Source organism: Haliotis cracherodii, unplaced genomic scaffold (assembly GCF_022045235.1).
Source record: "Haliotis cracherodii isolate W230 unplaced genomic scaffold, xgHalCrac1.p SCAF_12, whole genome shotgun sequence".
Taxonomy (NCBI): Eukaryota; Metazoa; Mollusca; class Gastropoda; order Lepetellida; family Haliotidae; genus Haliotis; species Haliotis cracherodii.
In genome coordinates this window covers 10,761,514-10,781,898 of record NW_027266267.1, presented here as the reverse complement: position 1 = coordinate 10,781,898, position 20,385 = coordinate 10,761,514, and the positions used below count along the sequence as shown (strand labels likewise).

General features: G+C 39.5%; 2 protein-coding genes across 2 annotated transcripts in view; both read left to right on the top strand.

Annotated features, from left to right (window-relative positions):
• The window catches only part of LOC139456997 (zonadhesin-like), a 387,647-nt gene that overhangs the window by 190,817 nt on the left and 176,445 nt on the right, over positions 1-20,385 (top strand). The gene's annotated exons all lie outside the window — the stretch shown is intronic.
• Positions 2,882-18,942, top strand: LOC139457980 (uncharacterized). The gene is made up of 12 exons (XM_071239308.1): positions 2,882-2,954; positions 6,360-6,647; positions 7,978-8,271; positions 9,257-9,559; positions 10,109-10,239; positions 10,609-10,632; positions 10,724-10,777; positions 11,035-11,073; positions 15,076-15,117; positions 15,593-15,634; positions 16,083-16,121; positions 18,898-18,942. Exons 1-12 carry the CDS (start codon positions 2,882-2,884, stop codon positions 18,940-18,942), a joined length of 1,374 nt encoding a protein of 457 aa, XP_071095409.1.

Sequence of the window (20,385 nt, the reverse complement as noted above, 5' to 3'; positions counted from 1 at the left end):
TCCCTGACATGTACAGTAGCCATCCAGTACTACATGATGATATATCCCTGACCTGTACAGTAGCCATCCAGTACTACATAATGAGATATCCCTTACCTGTACAGTAGCCATCCAGGACTTCATGATGAGATATCCCTGACCTGTACAGTAGCCATCCAGGACTACATGATGAGATATCCCTGACATGTACAGTAGCCATCCAGTACTACATGATGAGATATCCCTGACATATACAGTAGCCATCCAGTACTACATAATGAGATATCCCTGACCTGTACAGTAGCCATCCAGTACTACATAATGAGATATCCCTGACCTGTACAGTAGCCATCCAGAACTACATAATGAGATATCCCTGACATGTACAGTAGCCATCCAGTACTACATGATGAGATATCCCTGACCTGTACAGTAGCCATCCAGTACTACATAATGAGATATCCCTGACATGTACAGTAGCCATCCAGTACTACATAATGATATATCCCTGACCTGTACAGTAGCCATCCAGAACTACATAATGAGATATCCCTGACCTGTACAGTAGCCATCAAAGACTACATGATGAGATATCCCTGACCTGCACAGTAGCCATCCAGTACTACATAATGAGATATCCCTGACCTGTACAGTAGCCATCCAGAACTACATGATGAGGTATCCCTGACCTGTACAGTAGCCATCCAGGACTACATGATGAAATATCCCTGACATATACAGTAGCCATCCAGTACTACATAATGAGATATCCCTGACCTTTACAGTAGCCATCCCGTACTACATAATGAGATATCCCTGACCTGTACAGTAGCCATCCAGAACTACATAATGAGATATCCCTGACCTGTACAGTAGCCATCCAGGACTACATGATGAGATATCCCTGACATATACAGTAGCCATCCAGTACTACATAATGAGATATCCCTGACCTGTACACTAGCCATCCAGGACTACATGATGAGATATCCCTGACATGTACAGTAGCCATCCAGTACTACATGATGAGATATCCCTGACATGTACAGTAGCCATCCAGTACTACATGATGATATATCCCTGACCTGTACAGTAGCCATCCAGTACTACATAATGAGATATCCCTGACCTGTACAGTAGCCATCCAGTACTACATAATGATATATCCCTGACCTGTACGGTAGCCATTCAGAACTACATAATGAGATATCCCTGACCTGTACAGTAGCCATCCAGGACTACACGATGAGCCACTCTGACCTACACAGTAGCCATCCAGTACTACATAATGAGATATCCCTGACCTGTACAGTAGCCATCCAGAACTACATGATGAGGTATCCCTGACCTGTACAGTAGCCATCCAGGACTACATGATGAGATATCCCTGACCTGTACAGTAGCCATCCAGGACTACATACTAATATATCCCTGACTGTACAGTAGCCATCCAGTACTACATAATAATATATCCCTGACTGTACAGTAGCCATCCAGTACTACATGATGATATATCCCTTACATGTACAGTAGCCATCCAGGACTACATAATAAGATATCCTGACGTGTACAGTAGCCAGCCAGGTGTACATGATATGATATCCCTGACCTGTACAGTAGCCATCCAGGACTACTCTCTCTCTATCTCTTCCTCTAACTCTCTCTAACTCTCCCTCTCTCTTCTCTCTGTCCCATCTATTTCCTTCTCTCTCTCTCGTCTCTCTTCTTTGTCTCTCTCACCCTCTCTTTCTCTCTTCTTAACTTTCTCCCCCTCTCTCTCGCTTTCCTTTTCTCTGTGTGTCTCCCTCATCCTGTCTTTCTCCCTCTGTAGCTCTCCCTCTCCTTCTCTTTCCTTCTCTCTCTCTCTTCCCCTCTCTATTCACCTCGCTCTTTTTCCTTCTCTCTCTCTTTCTCATACTCTCCCCTCCCTCTCTCTCTTCCCCCTCTTTCTATCTCTCCCTCTGTCTCTTCTCTCCCTCCCTCCCTTTTCTATTCTCTCTCCCCTCACTCTTTCTCTCTATCTCTCTCTCTCTCTCTCTCTCTCTCTCTCTCTCTCTCTCCGTCTCCCTCACCCATTCTCTCTCCCTCTGGAACTCTCCCCTCTCTCTCTCTTTCCCCGTCCCTCTCTATCTCTCCCACTCTCTCTTCTCTCTCTCCTTCTCCCTCTCTTTCCTTCTCTCTCCCCTCTCTTTCTCTCTCTTGAACTATCTATCTCTCTTTGTCCCCCTCTCTCTCTTTTTTCTCTCTCCGCTCACTCTCTTTTCCCCTCTCTCTCTTTTTCTCTCTCTCACCCTCTCTTGCTATCTCTCTGTAACTATCCCGTCTATCCCTTTCCCCCTCTCTCCCTATCTCTCCCTTCTCTCTCTCTCCTTTGTGTCCGGCATCCTCCCTTTCTCTCTCTTTAACTCTCCCCTCTCTCTCTTCCCCCTCCTCTTTCCCTATCTCTCCCTCTCTCTGTTCTCTATCTCCCCCTTTCTCTCTCTCACTCTTCCCTCTCTCTCTTTCTCCATATTTATCTCTCTCTTTGCACCTTCATCTCTCTCTCATCTCTCTCTCCCCTCCCTCTCTGGCCTTCTCTGTCTCTCTCGCTCTTCAGGATTTGAATTACTGATTTTAATAAAGAATATGAATGTGTGATATATTTAAATCATAAAACGATATCAAAAATCGAATGTTGGTTCTCAGCAATTTTTTTTTAAGATATCAGTAATTGCAGATACCTATAGTTATACGTATTTGAGATACCTGTAATTCATTTCAACATGAATCATTTCGTGTATTCTGTATTTGCCTGGTTGAAAATGATATTATCCTGGCAATGTGCGAGTTTTGTGTACGTGTAAAACATGTCAGGTCGCATGGTGGCAGTTATTAATACCTATTACGTGTCTTATGTTGACAGATGAATACTTCCATCAACAGACTTGTCCTTGTCCTCTACGTCCTGGCAAACGTCACAATGCATGTCGCAGACAGTAAGTTTCTATCTTTGTGTATATGATATTATATATGATGTATGACAAATCACGAAGTCACTTTTTTTCCCCGCCGTGATGTTGCTGGAATATTGCTATAGGCGGCGTAAAACCCAACTCACTCACTCACTCACACACCATGCATTGCTTTATCTTGTTCCCTCATCATGCATGCGACTAGTTTCACCTTGTTCGTATTTCGATTACGACGAGAACACTGTTTTTGCCAGCACGGGAAATGCAACAAAACAACCATCTCACAAAGCACGCACAGATTTTTGTTATTATAATATTTTCAATGCATCAATATTTTTGCAAAATTATTTTTTGTCTGATTTGAACTGTTATACTATTATCAATATGCATACACAGCTAGCGTTTCGATAACCGAATGCAAAACAGTAGCAATGTTTCCAACCGATTGACAAAATATGATAAAAAAATCATCCCTAAAACATTTGACACAACAGGCTTTTTTTTTTTTTTTGCGATATAGACGGTACCGGTTAGGGCGGCAGCATTAGTACGTTATAGGGCTATAATTTCAGACTTTTATTGTAAATATGACATATTAATATGATGCCATACATTACCTGGCTCTCAAAATACCTTCTTGTTCACGACCACGGGTGGCCAAGACGGCGAACGCACTGTAATTCGCTGTCTAGAGTTGCGTCCCCTAGGCGTGCCAGAAACCTATGATTGTGGGTTCTAGTCCGAGATTCGGCCTGAGTGTGTTTGCCTGTTTGTGAGTTCCTGAAAGCGTGTTTGTGGATTTTACTAAAGTAGTAAACTGCTATTAAGAACTGCATCGGTTATGCTTTCCTCGCACATTCGACTGACACAACTGACATAACTGAAATATTGTTCAAAGCGGCGTTAAACCCCAACGCCATCCAACTTGCTATACACTTGTGTTCAGGTGGAGCACTAATTCAAAGAACAGCATTAAGCTGAGAGTTCGATCACATTAAACGTCAAATTAGCGTTTTCTCAATACATATATTGTGTAGCAGCATTATTAAAACTCAAACACCACATAGATTCCTTGTCTGTCTTAAGTCGAGAAGCAATGATTATTAAGCAGGAACTATAAACTCCACCGTCACGTCCATTCAATCCATCTTTACAAAGTCATTTTGCGTGGCAATCTTTATGTTTCTCTCGCTGTACTAAATTTACTTAATTTTGTTGTTGTTGATTCGGCATGAATCTGTCGAAATTATTACCATTGGTTCAAATTTAAATGAAACGTATGCAATGTATTTAAAGGAGGACTGATACTACAGTGATGGTCATGTCATATCTATAGGCAGTAAATCCATATACTTGCTGATGATTTCATCGGCACTATCCGGTTTGATATGACGTCTTTGAATAGTCATATAACGTAGTTGCTGGCATTTCAAACCGGACTCATGTTTCAGGATAATTGACACATTCACAGAACCACGCCTCGGTACAGTACTGTCCTATCATTTGTATGCTTTATACGTTTGACCATCACTATTTCAATGAAACATTATTATAGTTTTGGAGACGAGATATTTCTATAGCGCAGAGATTCAAAACACGCAATATGGGTCTGTGAAAGGAGCCCAAAATATATATTTTTCTTGGAAATCCATCATTTCCTTCAGACAAATTATTTATTTATTATTTTTGGAGGGGAGATAATTTTGGAAAGGTATTTAAGACTTGAGCTGCGTTTATGGAGGGAGCTGATAATGCAACGTGTGTACATCCGTCTGTACGTATATAACTCTGGAATCGAAACAATATATTCAACTCAATTTTTAAGAACAATTCAACAATTCTTACTTCACAGATTGCTATTGTCATTGAAACACACACAGAAACTGTAGCCACACTCGATTATCAGCCAATCATTAGTCCGCTAGCGGATGTGGCCTTTCATTTCAAGTTTATAGAAACGTGAAGGCAAACGAAATTGCTTGGTCAATCAATTAAATGCTATGAAATCAATACATCTATACAGACACAACATTAGTGCTGTAACAACCCGAACATAACGGTTCAAAATATTTGAATGTATGCACGCAAACATATATGTCTTCATTATCCATCAGTGACGTTAAACTTTAACTCACTCACACTCATTATACATTAGTGACGTTAAACTTTAACTCACTCACACTCAGTATACATAAATGACGTTAAACTTTAACTCACTCACACTTATTATACATAATTGACATTAAACGGAAACTGACTCGCACTCATTATACATAAGTGGCGCTAAACTTTAACTCACTCACACTGATTATACATTAGTGACGTTAAACTTTAACTCACTCACGCTCATTATACATAAGTGCCGTTAAACGTTAACTCACACTCATTATACATTAGTCATGTTAAACTTAAACTCATCCACACTCATTATACATAAGTGACGTTAAACGTTAACTCACTCACACTCATTATACATTAGTGACAGTAAACGTTTACTCACTCACACTCAATATACATTAGTTACGTTACACGTTAACTCACTCACATGTTTTATACATTAGTGGAAACCTAACTGACTCTCACTCATTATACATAAGTGACGTTAAACTTAACTCACTCACACTCATTATACATAAGTTACGTTAAATGTTAACTCACTCACACTCACTGTACAGTTGATACACTAAAGGTTAACTGACTCATACTCATTATACATTAGTGACGTTAAACTTTAACTGACTCACACTCATTATACATAAGTGACATTAAACGTTAACTCACTCATACTCATTATACATAAGTGACGTTAAACGTTAACTCACTCACACTCATTATACATTAGTGACAGTAAACGTTAACTCACTCACACTCAATATACATTAGTGACAGTAAACGTTAACTCACTCACATTTTTTAAACATTAGTGACAGGAAACCTAACTGACTCTCACTCATTATACATAAGTGACGTTAAACATAACTCACTCACACTCATTATACATCAGTGACGTTAAATGTTAACTCCCTCACACTCACTGTACAGTTGATACACTAAAGGTTAACTGACTCACACTCATTATACATTAGTGACGTTAAACTTTAACTTACTCACACTCATTATACATTAGTGGCCCTAAATGTTAACTGACTCACACTCATTAAACATTAGTGACGTTAAACTTTAACTGACTCACACTCATTATCCATAAGTGACGTAAAACTTTAACTCACTCACACCGATTATACATTAGTGACGCTAAACTTTAACTCATTCACTCTCATTTGACATTAGTGACATTAAACGTTAACTGCCTCACACTCATTATACATGAGTGACGCTAAACTTTAACTCACTCACACTCATTATACATTACTCGCATCAAATAAGGCATTCAAGTTTATGTTGTTATATTCCTGTTCCTTCTCACAGGTACGGTCCAAATCCAGGTCCCCGAGGAATCCTACCTGAATGAGCTTACTACTTTGACCTGCTCTACATCTCAAGCCTTCTCTAACATCATTTACAAGGCTCCATTTGGGAACAGTCCACAGTGTACAGTAACGGCCTGCACATCTGTCAGCGGATTCCAGGCAGTTCCTATAAACTCATCTTGCACTGAACTAACGATACTGCGTGTACAACAGGGACATGCAGGACAATGGGGGTGTGCTGACGCGGACCAAAACTTTGTTTATAGTCGTCTTGTTGTTGCTGAAAGTAAGTACTTTGCAAGGTTGATGATTATTTGGGGTGAACGAATGACCGTGACATTTTTCAAAATGTACAAATTGCGTTCAAACACATCTTATTATTCATGATGGTCAGACATGATCAGTTCAACTACATGATGAGATATCCCTGACATGTACAGTTTGTTTGTTGTTTTACGCCGCAATATTCCAGCTATTTGACGGCCGTCTGTAAATTATCGAGTACTGACCAGACAATCCAGTGATTGACATCATGAGCATCGATCCACGCAATTGGTATACGAAGACATGCATCAACTGAGTCAGCGAGCTTGACCACCTGGTCCCGTTAGTCGCCTCATACGACAAGCATCCTGGACTACTTTTGTTCTGAAGCTTTTAAATTCTCACCTCTTGTCCGGAGCATTCAGGAGCCACCGTTTAGCCACCTGAAAACGTCACTGCTTCTACCGAAATAAATATGACACTAACAGACTATGCGTATGTGAGATTGGAATTAATCAGCTCAAATAGTACGCTTTTTACCTGTGGTGGTGTTACGAAAATCGGTAAGTTCAGAAGAGTATTTTACTCAACGAGGGTAATATTCCTCCATTTCCAAGTATATTCTTTAAGTGCTCAAAATAAGAAGCAGAACATACTATTATCATATTGCATCCGCATATTCAGCCTGTACATTTACAGTTAATAAGATGGTCATCATGTTTGTAATATGCGATATGACCTAGAGTACAGAATAACCAATATGCTATTTTCCTATGTCGCTTGCTGTACATATATTTTCATTAAAATAGATGTTAAAGGCATCGCATAACAGATACTGTGCCACAGAATCCAAAACTGTGACGTATATTTGTATGTGAGGTGTTTTAAAAAAATTAGAAACGTATAATGGACCTAATCTCATCTGGGCCTACAGTGTACAGTCACATGGCCTGCCGTTTCAAATAACTATGTGAACAGTTGAACCTGAGAATGAGAACGACGAAACTGTCAAAATATTAAAGTGTTATTCTTCGTACCTAATTTTAATAGGCCCTTTAGTGGTACAACTTTGGATACCGAAAAGCCGAAGTTTTTGACGTGCAACGGAGTCGCCATTGTTTTACAAATGGACGTGTAAATACCACGTGATTTCATACGCGTTTTGATTGGCTGCGTTCATACAATTTGTCGTATGCAAATAGAGCATGTGCTTCTTTTGACAACTCACGTACAAGTGGCATACCATGTGTTGCATGCAGCAAATTGTATAAAACTAGTTGTAGAGTGTGAATGTCCGATAAAATTCCTACCAGAGTGTTTTATGTTAGATTGTTATGTATAACAATTTTCAGAGAAGCCACCATGCAGCATAACCGTTGACACCTGTCCAGTTCTCCTGTATGGGAAGATATCAGTGACAGTAACCATCCAGAACTACTATTGCTCTGTAGCTTCCAACGTTTCACTCCTTGTCGGGAGCGTTCGGCAGACACTGTCTACAGCTGCACAGGTGACTGGCCCAACAGATATCATTGCTATCAAAGAAATAAATATGACAAAAGAACACTTTGGGGATGTACGACTGGTATTAATCTGCCAAAAGAGTAGGACTATTTCCTGTGGAGGCGTTACAGTTTTACATGGCCGTAAGTACAGAGTGAGTGAGTGAGTGAGTGAGAAAGTGAGTTTGATTTTACGCCGCTTTTAGCAATATTCCAGCAATATAATGGCGGGGGACACCAGAAATGGGCTTCACACATTGTATTCATGTCGGGAATCGAACCCTGGTCTTCGACGTGACGAGTGAACGATTTAACCACAAGAATACTCTACCGCCCCCATAGGTACAGAATGACCATCTGCCAGTCCAACATTTTAACACGATTGTTTGTTCTGATTCATAAGTTAAAATAGTTTCAATATCTATCGTCTAAGAGAAAGTGTATATGTTTGTCCAATATAGGAATCACCATCACAGAAAACAAACATAATACGATTTCGATTCAACTGATTATTTCTAAGCATCTGAACTTCTTGACGCGTCACACAGTTAATATGTAAAACAACGTCAGTTATTTTATTGGAATGATACATTTGGAATAGTACATGGATCAGTGCGTGATAACGAAACTAGGGTCGCTTTTAGGAATTCGCAAAGTTGAATGGCGATACATATATTTTGTATGTTCGTTCTTGTCAGAACACGTGGGTGTTTTCCATGACATTAAGTATGTCAGCGAACGGTTATTAGTTGTAAAATCAGAGGCCAAACCATGTGCCCGGCTCTGTAATATTCCCAAATTCCAAAAAAAATCTTCCTAGACCTGGTTTTCCAGTTGTTGGCACTCGAACGTTGTATTGGTCGCTTGACACGCTGCGACTAGCGGTTGACTACACAGAGTGTGCAGCATATGCACGATGAATGCATCAGTCACAGTTATCACATTCATTTAAGACGACCCTCTTCATTGATCACCGACATGATGTTTTTGATATAATATTAGTCTGGTGTCTGTGCCTTTTTGAAAAAGACTCACCACTGTTGTCTCTTTAGCCTTTTCAGAAAGTTATTGGTGTTGCAAAAAGGATGTCGTTAAATATGCATCAGAATAGTATCCCATTTAATTACAGGTATACCAGCATGCCAAATATCAAGTTCACGGGACACTAGTTCCTTACGCATTGGCGAGGATCTGTTACTGAATATTTCAACTCCAAGATATTACTGCTCTGTTGCTGCCTCGCTTCTGTTAAAGATGGGGAAGAATGATATAACACTCTTCAATGTAACCGTTAATGATACTACAAAGGAATATTTTGTCGTCAAACAACGTATGACAGCTTCACATTTCGGGATTGTGAAGCTCTTCTTCGAATGTGGAAACTATCGTCAGCCGCTTTTGTGTGAAGGTGTTCAACTACTAGGTACGAGGTGCATATGTACGATAACCATTTATGTTAAACATATTAGATTATTAAAACCAGCATATTTATAGGTTTTTTCATGTTAGGAACCAACCATTTGATATTCTGAGAAGGGTTTGGGGCGGGGCTAGGATTTTGTATCGAGATTAATTTTATTTCAGTTACAGCTACAAATGGTCGGTCCCTGAAGACTGAATAATTGATGGTATCTTAGGCAATGGAAAGAACATTCCACCAGTTAGAGACAGATCATTTCCATATTGTTGATCTCTCTGTCCAAGACGGAAGCTTGTGACACTGTGGTAGGAATATATAATAAATAATGTAATTGTTGACTCCGACATGCCCCCAAATATCTTTTACATTGGACGCATTATACAAGGTTATGTTTTAGAAACGAATAGGATGTTGTTATTCTGCATGTGCACGTAATAACTTAGATTTGTTTCAAACATAGAAAACAATGTCACAATATCTACGTACCTTTTTCAAAAACAATTAAAGCAACCTTTCCAATGCCTAATGTAATACAATGATGAAATGATATTACTCTTTTAGATGACAGTTTTGGCAGTGACGAAACGGGCTCCACAGCTGCAATAGTCATGGGGATCGTAATCATCGCTATGGTCGTTATCATCGTCCTCCTATTAGTCAAGAATCTAAGAAACAAAAACGATGGATGTAAGGTAGAAATAAATAAACACTAAACCAATCTCGTAACAAAAGTTGTGCTTCGTACATTGCATCAATCGTGATTGTTTCACGTGGTACTAAATTTGTAAATATTTGTCGTACGGATTTATGCAGGAGCCAACACCTCAGCCAATGCTTTACATCGAGATCAAATTCCCTTATTGTTCTAATTGCAAATGCCAGGTATAATATGTCTGATTAATGTTGATAATATCTGATAACATCGAGTCGCCAGTGTCATGCCGACCTTAGGTTTGGATCACATTGCTTTCAAACTGCCAAATTTATATTATTCGGAATTCAAATGACATACGATGGATCAATTCTAATTTCGAATTACACAATAACATTTCTCTTTTCAGGGGCGCAGCCTCTTACAAGTAGAGGCAATTGTATGAATTCCTTCCTATGTCTGTGCTTTTGATATATGTTTTGCTGTCAGCAAATGCCTCATCTGCATTTTTGTTCTCATTTCAGATGTGCAGTATAATTAGGTGTCTTCCTTGGTTCAAACGGAATCCCAACAATCAGGTAAACATTTGTGAGACGAGTAAATGCGGAATGCCATACCTTAGCGGATGTTTGTGACCGATAAAGGTGTAAAGTAAATCACATTCTTACTAAGCCATGTAGGCAAACGCTTCACTCAACAAATCTGTGACACCACTTCTTTTGCCATACAATGATTATAAGTCTGTTAATAGAAGTTATATCCGAGATCAAATGTAAACCCCATACGATGCATCAGTTCTTATATTGAATTTATACAAAATCAATTCTCTTTCCAGGTTCCAAAACCCATGGAGACTGACGATTCACAAATACAGGTAATTCTATAGATTAATTCCTCCGTCTGTGCACTTAGGGACTCTTACTATTCTTTGAGTTTGTGGTTGTGATTGCGTTATCTTGAGAATTCAGTTGCATTTGTCTATTGACTGGTTAGTATTGTGTTTGCTTAATAACAATGCATGCAGATACGTTTATTGCCGGTAAATTCAGGAATCCCTATGTTTTAGAACATCGGAATATGGAAACATATCTAGTTAAAGTCTTATTTATGTCAAGTGTATCTCCGAATTCCAAATCAGTGCTTCGCTAGGATGTAATTGCAAATACCAGGTTCGATATTTTTCATGGGTATTGATAATGTTATCGCAGGTGTTCTATTGATCGTCATGGCAAACAATGCCTTAACTAATTCGTGCAACCTACATAATATTAGTACGTATTAGTCTTGCTTGTTTTAATTGGAACAAAGCTATGAGGTAAAAATTCGTGATATATGTATAGGCTAAAGGTCACATCTCCGTAACTGCTTGTGTTCGAGATGAGCACATTGTGACCCAGCATTATAGCTTGTTGGCATCCCCAATAAAGGAAGCCACATTCTTGGGTATACATATTGCCACCGTCTTACTTTCTTGCCACGTATAAAGTACCTTAAAGCAAACTGTCTGTAGGTACTGTGATTCTTCAAATTTGTTTCTAATTCATAGTAGGTAGGAGATCAGTCAACCCAAGATCACGTATCCGTTCTAAACTTAGCAGTGGCCCAATCATTTATTGTGGGGCTTGTTAAAACAACCTCAAATACGCGATTGAATCATTTATCAAGGTCTAAGACACTGTCTTTGCTCTTCAAAGCGTTGATCATGATAAGACATATCTTAAACCACACCGTATCACATTTTCTTTTGAATACATCAATCAATTGAATTCCAAACCCAATCAAAGAGCCCATATAACATAATATGATTGCCCCTATCGTCACGGCCAGTTCAAACCGTATTTTGGGAAAAGAAAGTGATGTTTATTAATTAATTATAACTTGCACGTTTTAAATTGCTTACCTCTATAAAAATATAAGAAAAAGATTTGTTTGCGACATATTTGGAAGTAACATCTTCATTGGCGTGTCGACGTTCCATTTACTTGGATTAAGCAAGTGCTTTAGACTGTAAAGCTTAGGTAAAGACAACTTGTTCGTGAATCAGTATACCTTTATTTATTAAAGACAATACTTAAGTTAAGGTATGATGAATGTCCCTTGAGGATGATCTGGTGATGACAGAAGGTAAGATAGCAACTACCCTGAAATATTCATCGCTGACAAGCGTTCCCTGAAAAGCAATGTTGTGATACCGATTTGATAAAATAATCTTCTGATCTTTCACTAGTTGTGACTAAAATATGGTGCTGAAATGGACTTGAGGTAAGACCATTTGTTACAATACTTTGAGCCTAAGACGTTATGCATCTAAACCTTTCGAAATATCCGGGGAAGTTAATCAAGTGTAAAAGTTTCAAATAAGGTATATTCATCTAAAATTTAATAAAATCATTAGTTGTTAATGTTATAGTGACACGCTGATAAAGGATAAGAATTAAAGCGATTATACAGTTGTGACACGCTTATCCCCTTTAAGCCTCATCATGTCCGTTATTAATTTAATAAGACATTTACAGATAAAATTCTTTTTGGGAACAATATAAAACTCCTTACAATCATGCACATTTTCATATATTTGCGATGAAGGACAGACGGACAGTTACAGTTTGCGCACTTTATTCACTACTAGGAATTATGTTAATATTTAAATATCGTAACTATTGTCCAACCATTGCACCCGCGAGACATTTTCTGTCTGTATATATTATACAGGAACCCAGTATGTTATTGCTCGTCCTGTGTGAATTATCCGTACATACTTTAACTGATTCACATGCATGTTACCCGATGCATTATTGAATAAATACTGTTTATGTGAGTTAAAACAAAGTTAAAGCTTGTTCGGACATTTTCATTTCTAGCAGAGGGTATTTATTTACCAAAACTGCAATGACGGCGGTCTTTAAACTGTTTGGACAAGACAATCAGGTGACTGACATAATGAGCATCGATCTCCGCAATTGGGACACTGCTACGTATCGAGTCTCTAATTGAAAACAAATATGTTAACCAATAAATCTGTACGTAAAAGAACACAACAAACAACCAACAAGTGGTACACAATCAACACATGTATTACAAAAAAAAAATCATATAGTTTGCTAAACAATACAAATAATTTCCTGACCACTGATAATTTCCCAAGCATTAAGCAACGAGCGTCTACCGAATCTCAACAGAAACAATGTAACAAAACAATACAATGCCACATAACAAGACGATGACTGCATCATCTACGTCACCGAGCCTCACCACCCGATTCTTTTAGTCGCCTTTTACGACAAGCCCAGTTTGGTTAAGATTAATTATAACCGGATAGTCATGGGTTAGAGTTGACAGTTTGTGATAAATGTGCCTAGTAACGTTAAATGTATCCAAGTCACTATAGTGGCAAAAGTGCTGTTTCACGTGCAATTGGTCACGTGGCCATAATACCGCACGTGTTTTCAGCTATACTTGTTAGCAGTCATTAAAAAAAGAACAACACAAGAAAACAAAAGTATTTACAGCCATTTGTCATGCCACACCTTTCAAATGTGCAACGTGAACTTGCCATGACATGTTGCAGGCGGGAACGTCCGTCGCTAGGACGATGGGTTGTAGTCGACGGACTATTTATGATTTACAGACGCGTCTACAGCAAACGAACGGAAACTACCGCTGATCGCCCTCGGCCAGGTCGACCACGTGTGACGTCACATGCAGAGGATCGTCCGATTGTCTTACGTCACCTCCGTAACCGATTTTTGACGGCTCCATGAACCAGAAATGAACTGTTTACGGGTAGACTGAGTGCGCATACTGTTCGATACCCTCTGAGAACTGCTCACCTTCAAGCACGACGGCCATACTGCGGGCCGATTCTGACTCAATTCCACAGACGTCAACGTCAATTGTGGGCACAGCGACACTTACGGTGGACTCTTCAGTGATGAATCCCGATTTAATCTTCGATTTGCCGATGGTAGGGCGAGGGTGTGGAGGCGCCGTCATGAACGTTACGCCCAGTGTTGTTTACAGGAAGTTGACAGATTTCGAGGCGGAACTGGCATGGTGTGGGGTGCTTTCTGTGGCAATGCACGTTCCATACTTCTTGTCATCCGTGGCAACCTCAACGCTGCTGCTTACTGCGACCAGGTACTTGCACCAGACCTTCTGCCTTTTATGGCAGTACATGGGCCCGGATTGATCTTCCAACACGACAATGTCAGACCCCACACATCAATTTTGACAAGGAATTTCCTTCAGAATGCTGGAGTCAACGTCATGGACTGGCCGTCAAGGTCTCCCGACCTCAATCCCATCGAACACGTCTGGGATGCTCTTGGCAGAAGTATGCGCACTCTCCAGAACCAACAACAGAATTTGCAAGATCTTGGCACCATTTTGCAGCAACAATGGCGTCCTCTGCCAAATCATGTGTTCACAAGCATCACAAGGTCCATGCGGAGGCATTGTGTGGCAGTTGTCAACGCACATGGTGGCCATATACGCTAGTGAACATGTGTGTCATCATATTCTCGTGCTTGGGACTCATGATTTAAACTGTTGATGTTATTACCGAATACCGTAGGTGCTTGGAACAAATTATGGTTACCATCCTTCTTTGGACATTAATGATTAAAAAATACCTTCTCTGATACATTTGTCCGTTGTATATCATATATTGGATTACTTTTAAAAATGTGAAGTTTTTTGTTGTTGTTTTTTTTGATAACATGTTCACAAGTGTGGCACGAACCGTCAGTGGCTTGACACCCACTTTTGGATTGAAACCATTTGCTTTCGAGCAGCAATGCCAACATTATGGGGAACTAGAAGCGACATGATGCACCAATTGCAATATTAAATTGATGCAATAAATTTCTCTTTTCAGGTTCATGAAAAAACTATGCCTGCTGAAGATCCAATACTAGAGGTACGTTTATGCATTGCATTGCAATGACGATCCACCAGGGGTGCGTTTAGACATTGCTTCTTTCGTAAGTGCTTTGAATGCATATTTTGCTGTCAGCTTATGCCTCGTCCGCTTTTACTATCATTTGAGTTTCCAGCTGACTGTGATTACAGGGGTCATAAGCCTCGTCTGTTTTAATAATTGTTTGTCTTCTACCTGATTGTGATTGTAGTGTCATATGCTTTTGGTTACTATATATTTGTGGATTCACATACTATAACTTTCCAGCATACTCTAGCATTCCCTTCTTTTATGAAGCCCTTAACATAGAAACAAATCGACTTCAAGCATTCTGTAAGACAAGTATTCCACTATATTTCAAGTGTCACTCATGGGTGTACATGCAAATGTCAGTTATAATAATTTTGATTATATACAAGCCATATGATGCATCATTTGCAATAGTAAATTGATACACTAAACGATCTCTTTTCAGGTTCACGAAAAAGCAATGCCTGCTAAAGATCCAATAACAGAGGTTCGTTTATACATTGCTTCTTTCGTATGTGCTTTGAATACATATTTTGCTCTCAGCTGATGCCTTGTCTGCTTTAACTATTATTTTAGTTTCTACCTGATGGTAATTGCGGGGTCATAGGTATTTGGTTACTATATATACACACAGAAAAAAGTTGAGCACACCCATATTCTGAACCATGACAAATGGCAAACATCATGGCATGGAATGACAGACCACAGGAGCTCGCTGATACAAATGTCATCGGATAGAACAAACATTTTACAACAAATAGAGAAGATATTGGTGAGTTGTGATTGAAATTTACTGATAAAAACATCATGGCAACACAGGTAGTGTTTTTTACCTTTGACACAGGTCACCTTTAAAACAGCAATACTTACATTTTGGGGAACTTAAAGCTACATGATGCATCAATTGCAATATTAAATGTATAATATGTTTTCAGGTTCACGAAAAACCAATGCCTGCTGAAGAACCAACAGAGGTGCGATTATACATTGCTTTTTTCGTATGTGCTTGGAATACATATTGCCCTTGCAGCTGTCAGTTTTTATCTCTGTGCTTAAAAAATAGAAGTTGTTCTTTCTACTAAGATCATGTTTAAACATTGATCTAAAGTGACTAAAAAGTCTTTCCCATGTTCTATGTGAGCTCGCAGGGCTCTGTATTTGCCATGTTTAATTAATTCCTGTCCATCATCCATTTTGTCATTAGCTGGTAAACTTTCTGGAGAAATATCCTTAAATATCAAAACACAACCAGAGTCCCATGTTATGCATTATGTTTGTAATGATGATGGTGACGGAGAACGAATATTTCTATATGTTGACTAGGGGATGATGAGAGGCTGGCACTTATATCAGCACAACCACCACATGTGTTTTCCTTGTTAGATTATTGTAGTGCAACGTGCCCATCATCAGAGTATCACAGATCTTGTCAGTTAAATGTTGTTTTTCTTTTGTAATAACACGGGCCGTTATAGTTCGGACGCTAGGGTATTCCATAGGGTATTAAAATGTAACAACATATTTTTGGAGGAAACATAAAAGTAAAAATGGGGATATGTATGGCAATGCAGACACGTTGCATTCCCAACTCATTGAATTATACATAGTGCACGGTTTAGCATCAGTGGGAGACGCTATTAGAACTAGATGTTCCCGGATCACCGAAATTAATTGGTTTGCCTTTTATTTCCGTTTTTCAATGCAAAGTCATCAACTCTAGATCACATTAAACTAAAGCAAACACAAACAACTTACTGCAACACTTCGATTGCCAAACAAGACACTGGCTTCACCCTGTCTAACGTTTGTCTCGTTTGGTTTCTCTGAATACAGCATTCTTTCTGACCATTTCGACCCTTACACTTGAACTCAGCGTTTTGGCATAAATTGAGAAAAGTCAGAGAGTTTGACTGCATGATCGTTGACGAATATTCTCGCTACGACCCATCCTAATGTACAAAAACGAAGAAACGAGATCCTATTGTAGTGTCGACTCGATCGGTGTCTAGACCGACCTTGACAATCTAAAGCAACCTATTATGTAACAAATACCTTTCATTGATCGGCCAATCGACAAACACATGTAATCGCCACAGGTTCATTAACAACTTCCGAAATCTCTCCTGTCACGTTTATCGTTGACGTCTTGTACTTGATGTAAATGTATTACGAGGCACTGTCTCCTGTTGATGAACAACCTCATTCTGCGATCTAGCTGGTAGTTGTATTGCTGTCAGTGTAAAAGATAGTAATACAGTTGTATATATATCTGCATCTGTCGAGGTAAACAAATAGCTAGCATTATAAGAATTGACTTTCACTTTCTTCGAGTTCTCTGGAACTTCCTTTGCGCCAACTCCGCACATAACTTTGTTACATCCTATTTGAAACCGAAGGCAAACGTGTATCTATTTAGTCTAATCTTAACAAAAGAAATAGTTTGCCTTGCACCTGTTTATCGTAATTGATAGTGAGCTCCAATCTCCCCAATATCCACAATTGACCTCAAAGTGGACTATCATTTTGGCTTGACATATTTAGTGATTGATAACCTTATAAATATACACAGAGTTGTATGAAAATATATTCATACAAAATAGCCAAAACCTTACGCTGTACTCAGTTACACAAACTCTTATATGTTTCACTATTTGAATCATATGTAATGTTTTTAAATAGTCATTATAATGTCTTAATTCCTGTGCAACTCTAAGATACAAACCTCGCCTTTAATGCCAAGTCAAACCAGAGGGACCACGAAACGGTTCTTACGACTTGTATGTATGCTCATGTTGATTCTGGCTCAAGTGTGTTATGCCTGGATAAATGTTGTAAGTTACACTGAAACTATACCGTCTGTAGGACTACTATTAATAATTTGTATACTGTACAATTCAACGTTTTATATCATGTTAAGCAAGAGTGTTAGACATTTTCCGTTTATCAAAGTCTAGTCTATTGGACTATTGGAAACACATTTCCCTTTCAACGAACGCAGTGTCGGTATTGATATAGAGCTCAGTGTCTACGGTAACCGTGACAGGCTGTAAAATGCATGTTGGGAATGTTGGCTAAGGAGAATGACCCTGGGTTTAATGCACCGAAGAACAGGTTCATAATTCGCTTGTAAAAACTATTTTCAGAGAGGGATACCTATATACATGTACCCAACCGGTAGTACAATACATCTACATGTATGTGACATTCCCATTAACTATTGACCGTTATGCATTATTCAAAATTATAGGCTTCAATATTTAAAAGTTTAAACAGGTGAAATTGTCATTCCAAATCGGTATGAATCGTTGTTTGTACGGATGATTTTTTTTGATTTTTTCAGGTTTAGAGCGTGATTCATGATCAACATATACATGATGTGTTATATGTCATTTGTAGTCGGTATGGAACCTTATTTGTCACAGAAAAATATGTACTTTGGAGTAATTATGGAGCAGATGAACTTACACTGCTTATACTTTTTTTGCAGCATCATGAGGAAACGTGGCCATGAGGCCCTGTCGCCAAAATACATTTAGGAATATTTGTCATGCACCAAAGACAATATTTATTAACAGTACCAAACATTGTAGCCTTGCGTACATTCCTCACATAACATAAAGTCGGTATCTGTAATCTAACTCAGTAAATATGCCTGTAAATATGTTTACACAGACGAAATATCTATACGATGTGTTATTGCTTTGCTTTTCCATATAAACCGGATAACTATTAAGACATATCTTGTTTCAGGAAATTCACAGCAAGACGTCCAGTTCCCATGAAAGTACTATCTGATCATGCACAATGGAACCTGGCCATTACATGTAGGTGTCTTTGCTTTCTGCAAAGGTACCATACATAATTTTGTAAATGCATGACACGTATTAGAACACTTCGATGTTAGGTTAAAATGTTGTTTTTTTCTGTTGCCTTTGCCAAACATTAGTTAAACAAGAATGCATGTTACGAATAACCATTCAGAAGACTGTATGACAAGAGGGACGACTTCCCCTCCCCTTTCATGTCGAGCAATATTCCAGCAGCTCAAACCTGGTGTCTACATTTCACACATGTGTGATGTACAATTGCACATGCTCTTTCTATGAATATATTTCAAAGAGCCTAACCCACCAGAGACACCCGTCACAAGCACATGCAAAGGCAAAGGCAAGCCTTCGGCTCACCCGATAAAAAGTGGAACTAATGGTACAAGTCAAATTTAAGGAATTGCATCAGGCGTAATGTGTGTCACTGATTTGTAAACGTCCCCCACATGTCTAACATTTTGAGAGCGTTGCTAAGTGAGGTCTTAAGTGTTGTAAACAACTCCTGAGCTGGAAGGCTGAGTGGGAAACTCAGCGGTGGGGTAGCCGCCTTGTTACAGCGGTCGCTCGACAGGCCGAATGCCTGAGCGCAATTCCCCACAAGAATGTGTGAATGTATGTGTGATGTATTGATGGAGTATGGATACCAGCGCCCTAACGTCAAACTGACTTGCACTTTTGCAGGATTCTCTGGTTGCGATGCAAGCAACACATCTTCGTCACACAAAGTCCTGTGGGATTTCTGTCTATATCTGCTGGAGCATGTTTCGAAGTTCCTGGAGTGTCTGTGGATCACGTGGTTTACGTCGAAGGCGCCGATCCCTCTCATCCCACAAGTACTCGATTTGTGAGAGAACAGGGGAGCGAGCCGGCCAGGGGATGACATTCAAGTTGTTTTGTTGAAGAAAATCCTGAAAAGTCGAGCAATATGAGGCCGGGCGTTGTCATGTTGACAGGTAATGCCAGGGCCATGACGACGCAAAACGGTAGAACAAAAGCGCCGATGATCTCGTCGCGGTAGCGCTGTCCTTTGAGATTTCCCTCTACCACTATCAAACGGGTCCCCTATATTGCTGTAATCCCGAACTGATCTTCTTACATGACACAATGATGACGTAACGTTCAACCCGACGTCGGTACACTCGAATCCGTCCATCGCTGTGGCTGAGGTGAAAACGAGACTCAGTGAGTCACTGAATAGAACTTGTCCCAACTGCATGGCCGTCCAGCGTAGACGCTCTCCGCATCACTGTAGACGTGCTTGATGGTGGTTTCCTATCAAAATGGGACGTCTGGCGGGTCTTCTGGCGACAATCCCTGCACATCTTAGGCGACGACGTACGGTTTGTGAAGATATTCTTCGAAGGCGAGGGATGCTTCTTGCAGTCACTGTTGCTGGCTGGAATCGGTTTTG